The 6541-nt window shown below is 53.9% G+C and overlaps 1 protein-coding gene across 1 annotated transcript; it reads right to left on the minus strand.

The window, feature by feature from the left end:
• Positions 1-1941: 1941 nt before the first annotated feature.
• Positions 1942-3060, minus strand: RXFP4 (relaxin family peptide/INSL5 receptor 4; the record flags this gene model as incomplete). The annotated part of the gene is given in 5 exon segments (XM_082865629.1): positions 1942-2085; positions 2089-2115; positions 2119-2292; positions 2296-2778; positions 2782-3060. Coding segments are annotated over 5 exon segments (1107 nt in total).
• Between the last annotated feature and the right edge of the window lie 3481 nt (positions 3061-6541).

Consider the following 6541-nt stretch of genomic DNA (forward strand, 5'->3'; position numbering starts at 1 on the left):
CCATTGTCCCCTCTCTATTCCCATTTTTGGAAGGTCAGTCTTACTCTGTGTCTACCCTGTTGGCAGTTTCACAGCTCTGTGGCTTGAGCTCCAGGGAGCCAGGGCCCAGCTTCTTGCCACAGCAATGCCTCCTTTCCATTGCACCCTCCCCTCCCTCTCCCATCCCAAAGGGTGGGTCTGCATGCATTCATTCACCTCTGACTTGGATCTGTTTAAACTTTGTCAATATTTACCTCCGGGTCCCATAAAGCAGCGATGCTCCCAGAGGAGCCAATATCCCGAGCCCCAGCAGGGCCATCAGAGGAGCTGCAGGGGGTGGGAAGAGGGGCACTTGAGTGGTGGAGGATTTTCCATCCTGAATTGGCTGGGAATAGATGTGGATTTTGGAACCGTTTAAACATTATCAAAGAAAGGAAATTAAACATCAAGAGGCTAATTAAATCTCTTTAGCATTGCTTAATATGGTGTGAATTAGGCGGCTCTTTCAAGCCTCTCCTGTTCAGCAACTGGATGGAGCTGGTGCAGGCGGTGCCCCCTCCAGAGGGGGCTCCACCCACTCAGGAGGCACCGTGCCCAGCTGGGTTCAAGATATGTCAGACCTTGGGGTGGGGCAATGGCAGTGGGAGCTCCACCCCATTTTCCCTCTGCCACTTCCCTCCTTCCCAGGGGCTCCCCCTCGGAAAGTCCCTTCTGATGGCTAGCATTTATCATTGCTGGGTATCTATGGATACAGAAAGCAAAGGGGAACCCGGCTGCCCTGGAGTGCACAGCTTCAAGAGGGGCCTGAGGGGCCAACCCCTCATTCAGTTCCTTATGTAAAACTTTCACTCCAGAGCATGTAAAAATTCCAGACAAGACCTTTATGGCTCCTTGTCCCTGTCTCCCAGTTGCCCCCTTATTTCTTCCTTTTTTCTTCTGTCTCCATTTTACATGGGGTGTAAGAATAATACGTAAAACTCTATTTCAGGCACTGTTAAATCCTTAACAGCCCATTTTAAATTGAGAAAACAGGTACAGAGAAGTAAAGTAACTTACCAAGGTCCCTCAGCTGGTTAGTGTCAGACCTAGGAGGTGAATCCAGGTGTTCTGACACCTGAGTTGATGCTCTGAGCTAAGCCCTCGGGGGAGGAGGAAGAGTAGCACCATATTCTGTGGTTCGCACTCCTCTAGCTGCACATTCAGCCGCCTCTTCTCCCAACCCCCTTCCGCATCTCTTGCCTCCCTGTGCCCCACACACATCCTTGGCTTGTCCTTGTCCTCACTTCTCCCTTCAAATCCTGATTTAGGGAGAGACACACGGGCACTCCCAGCCAGAAACGGGTTTGCACTGCGGGCTTGGCTGGAGCTAGGGATCCAGCAAGACCCCACACACAGCAGGGAGGACTACAGCTTTTGTTGCTGAGGCGTCTGTGGGCACCAAGTTTCTGTAGACACTAATGAGATGGTAAGAAGGTAGAGGTGGCCAGAGGAGAAGGGCATATTTGGCCCCAGCACTGGAGAAGGACAAGGGTACACCCCATTTGAGGTGAGGGAGGGAGGGTGGAGGGGATAGAGGGAGATAGGCCTTGACCTATGACCCAATTAGTCTAGAACCCTTAGGGCAATTTTCCTGGGAATTCTCACAGAAGGCAGAAATGGGGCAAAGAATCCTTTTGGCCACCTTGACCTGGAGGTGGAACTGAGATGAAAGGTGCGGACACTTTGTGTATGCTCCAGAGGTTTATTCTCAGATACTCATCATTCCCATCTCCATGTGGAGACTTCCACTTTGTCATACCCAGCCCTGACCTGGGTCCCAGCCTCCCTGTTCCCCCATAGCCAGAGCTGGGGATCAAAGATCAGACTTTCCCTGAGGGCCTTGCATCGTGGCAGAGGGGCCAACCTCTCTCTCCCTAGGATGTGTGGATCCCCGCAAAGAGGAGGGGGTTTACCTTGCCCCCTTCACCCAGGTGTCCCTTTGTCCAGGTTGGTAAGCCTGGTAGAAGGGCCACCCTCCCAAGGGGTGCTCTCCATCCACCGCCTGGCCACCTCCTTTAGGGCCACCTTAGGTTCTACCCAGCCCCGCCCCTGGGGCCACAGCCTTGCTCACAGATCCCTGAAGGTGTCTGCCAGGGCCTACCGGGGCTCCCGCCTTAGGAAGCAGTACAGCATGCGGTTGAGACAGCTGTTGCTGTGTGCCAGGCAGGTGGTGATGCGGAAGACATAGGTATGGATGGTGTAGAAAGTGCTGTCCCAGGGCACCAGGTCAGACTTCACCAGGACACCCCAAAGAGGGACCACGTGGTTGGGGAACTAGCAGAGGAAGAAGGAGGCCAGAAGGATGTGGATGGAGCGGGCCACGACTCTGCTGTCCTGCCGTTGCCGTTGCCGCCGCCGCAGGAAGGCCAGGAACAGCAGGTAGCTGGTGGTGATGATGCCCAGTGGCACCATAAAGGCCAGGACCACCCTCTGCAGCTGGTAGGCCCCTAGCTGATACCTGCTGGGGAAGCGCAGCAGGCACAGACGCATGCCAGTCACCTCGCCCTTGGCCCCAAAGACAGCCGTGGGTACCGTCACCAGGGCAGCTGCCACCCACACAGCCAGGGTGGCCACACGGGCACAGAAGAGCGAGAGGTGGGTGCCGGGTCCTGCAGCCATGGCCACCACCCAGTATCGGGCAACACTCAGCGCCGTGATGAAGAAGATGCTGGTGTAGATGTTGAGGACGGTGGCTGTCAGGACCATTTTGCAGAGGGCACCTCCGAAGGGCCAGTGGAAGTCCAGTGCCGGCTCGGCTGCCTAGAAGGGGAGAGTGAGTGCCAGCCCCAGGTCTGCCAAAGCTAGTTTAAAGACAAAAGTGTCAGAAGGTGGGCAGGGGGCTCGCCGAGCGCAGTTACCCAGAACCCAGAGTCCGGCCAAATTTCCCAGCAAGCCGATGTCCCCCACGAGCCCATAGGCCAGGGCAACCCTCAGGGCTAGGAATCCAACAGGCATCATATCTTCATCCGCACTCAGCACACTGCCTCCAGAGGTGTTGACCCAGAAAGCAGGCGGGGGCACAGAGGTGTTGGGCGTGGGCATCGCAGGGCATCAGACGTCGGTGGTGCTGGGCAGAGGGGCCAGGGGTGCCTGCCAGACTGGCAGGGGCCACCTAAGGCACTCAGCAGGACGGTGTGGATCTGAGCGCTTCTCTCGGGGCCTCCGGCTGCCTGGAGGCCCAGCCCACGCCCACACCTCAGGGGGCGGGTGGTGGAGGGACAGCCTGCCTCTTCTCTGTTGGTCTTGGTGGTGGGTGGGGCAGGGTGAGAGAGAACCTGAACGTTGGGATAAATGTGTTTGTGTTTGTGTAGCGCTCTGTGCAGAAGAGGATGGGGGGAGGGAGAATGATCCCACTATGCAGGGCAGACCCAAGCCTCCACTCCAGGGAGAGGGCCACAGATACCCCATCTCAGGGATGACAGGAACCAAACTGGAGCCCCCTCTAATCCTAACAGTGCTCAGGGGCCCCCTTCTCTGCAGAAAAGGCTCCCTTGGAGCCAAGGGGAAGGGGCCTGGGAGGGAGCATGGAGGCAGGGAATCAGAATAGGTATTTGAGAGAGAGCAGAAGTTCTGGGGTCCCAGATCTGCTCCTCACTCGCTGTGTGACTATGAGTGAATTACTTTACTCGCCTGAGCCTCAGCTTCCTAGCTTAAATTTTTCAGGTAAAAGTCTCTGCTTTACAGGATTGGTGTGGCAAAATGAGATAACACATGAAAAAGCACTTTATACATTGCTATTTGCATGAGTGATTATTATTATTATGATTATTTTTTGCGGTACGCGGGCCTCTAACTGCTGTGGCCTCTCCCGTTGCGGAGCACAGGCTCCGGATGCGCAGGCTCAGCGGCCAGGGCTCACGGGCCCAGCTGCTCCGCGGCACGTGGGATCTTCCCGGACCGGGGCACGAACCCGTGTCCCCTGCATCGGCAGGCGGACTCTCAACCACTGCGCCACCAGGGAAGCCCGAGTGATTATTATTTCAAAGGAAAAGTTGGGGGTGTTTGTGGCACAAGGGAGCAAGGTACCGAGCAGCTATTCTCACCATGCCCAGGGAACAGTGCCAACTAAAACACAGGTTGGAATTCATTGCAGCGTCAAGTGACTTTGAGGCTAAGGGCAGGGAGGAAAAGGGGAGAGGAAGTCACAGCTTCCTGTTCCCTCCCTGCTGGGGAACACAGCCTACGAGGACCTGAGCAGGCCTGGGGCATGCCCTCAGTTCTCTTCTTGCTAAGAAGTCCTGTAACCTCTACCACTCCCACTGCCATTTCACCCTTTCCTTCTCTAATCTGTGGAGACAGAGGTCAGTGGTACCCCTACTCTCTCCTGCAACCCCCAAACCCCCTTTCAGAGGTGTGGTTTCTGAGGTATACCCTCACCACACCTCATCCTGCCTCCCCATGATCTCAGCCCTAAATGGAAAAAGTGCATCATTGGGTCCTCCCCTTTTGTGCCCGTATCCCTATCCTTTGCAGAATTTGCAGTGATGGGGGAAAATAGAAGACGTGGGGCGAGGGGCAGGGTGTAGATAAAAGAATGAGGCTTTTTGAAAATATTCAGCACCTTCCTGTCCTCTGCTAGCTAACTAAGATGTTTGACGTTCAGTTCCCTTGAGTGCTAGGGGAGGAGAGGGGCCCTTTCAGGATAATCAACAATGGGTTTGATGAACCTTATAGGAGAGACCCAGGGGTGAAAGAGATTCAGACTGGGTGCCAGGATGTTTGGGTCCTTCAGCAAGGGATGGGTGTGAAGGGGGTGGCCGAAGGGGAGTGCCCAGCCCAAGTTCAGGTGAGCCCCAGGGGCTACCTCCTGGCCTCAGGGACTGCTCCTGTGTGACTTGTGCCAATCACTCCCTCTCTCAGGGCCATGTTTACTCTTCCACCCATCCTGCATCACCTTGTCCATCTGGCAGCCACGATGTCTTTTAATGCACTGGACCTATTGTCTCTTGGCTTGGAAAACAGAAGCTGGGTCAGAATTTCAGGGTTCTGCTTTCCATTTGAAATATCCGGTCCTCTGATCATTTTTTTTTTTTAACCTTTATTCTTTTCTAATCTAAATCCTTTCCCTTGGTCTGAGACTATCAACACTCCTTTGTGGTTATGTAGAGAGGTGGTGCCGCCAACTGACCAAGTTTAAGAACTTCACTTTGGGCCCCTTCATTTTAGTATTTTGTTAGTTTGTTCCTTGATTCATCCATTCATTTACTAATCACAGCATTTCTTGAACACTTACTATGTGCCAGGCACTGTGCTAGATGCTGGGGAGACGAAAACATAATATGGTCCCTGTCCTCATAAAATATAATAAGCTTTTTGAGATGGGTGGGCTTTTCAGATCATCTAGTTCAGTTTCTCATTTTGTAGGGCGTGAAAGTGACTTGTCCAAGGCCTCAGGGGAAGTAGTGGCAGAGTGAGGATTTGAGATAAAAGTCTTCTGACTCCTAGAATCTAGCTCTTTCCAGTACATCACAAAACCCTTTGGGCATTTCTTTCCACCTCTAACCTGTTCCCCTTCCGGAGTGCCAGAAGTGACAGACCCTTCCCTTGGGGAGCGCCAAAGGAAAGAGCGGCAGGATATGGACAGAAGGATAGCGACAACTCTGCTTTCGATGCTCTTCCCCCACAACTGCTGGAGGAAGAGGAGGGACTGGACCCAACAGAAACGCTTTTGCCATCTGTCACGTTCATACTACCCTCTAGAGCCGTACTTTTCCAGCCCCATTTTCTATCTCAGAATCCAAGTACCTGTAGTGGTAGATTACAGTGTGTCCCTTTCATAAAAGGGACTTCCAACATCTGGGCCTTCCCCTCAGTCACCTGAATATCCTCCCCTCCCTCGTCCACATGTCTTTTCAGCCCCACATCCCTGTCCTGCACTCCAAAGCCTAGGCAAAGCGGAATTGGGGGAGGTGGCAGAGGAGACTGAGTTATCCCTCCACAGAGCATAAAGAGAAGGGATCTTGGCATTTGTATTTATGACCGTGGAGACTGAGACTAGCTGCTTGGAGGACTACAAGTGGCAGGAGGAGGGGACCTGCGCCTAATCCAGGTCTCTAACCTCACATCAACCCAATCAGCCACCACCTCTACTACTTCATGTGTCTGTCAAGGGCTACTGGAGAAAATCCTCCAGTCTTGGTAAGGGACATGGGCAGCTTCAGCGCTAAAGGGCAACTTCTGAATCAATCTCTGTCTCTCTCAACTTTATATTTTGGAAGAGCTTTATATTTACAGAAAAATTGCAAAGGCAGTGAGAGTGATCCACCTCTTCCATTTTCCACATTAAGATGAAGCTGCCAGGGCTTCCCTGGTGGCGCAGTGGTTGAGAGCCCGCCTGCCGACACAGGGGACACGGGTTCGTGCCCCGGTCCGGGAGGATCCCACATGCCGCGGAGCGGCTGGGCCCGTGAGCCATGGCCGCTGAGCCTGCGCGTCCAGAGCCTGTGCTCCACAACGGGAGAGGCCACAACAGTGAGAGGCCCGCGTACCGCAAAAAAAAAAAAAAAGAAGATGAAGCTGCCAG

The sequence above is a fragment of the Leucopleurus acutus genome (genome assembly GCF_964270905.1).
Source record: "Leucopleurus acutus genome assembly, chromosome: 2".
Lineage (NCBI taxonomy): Eukaryota > Metazoa > Chordata > Mammalia > Artiodactyla > Delphinidae > Leucopleurus > Leucopleurus acutus.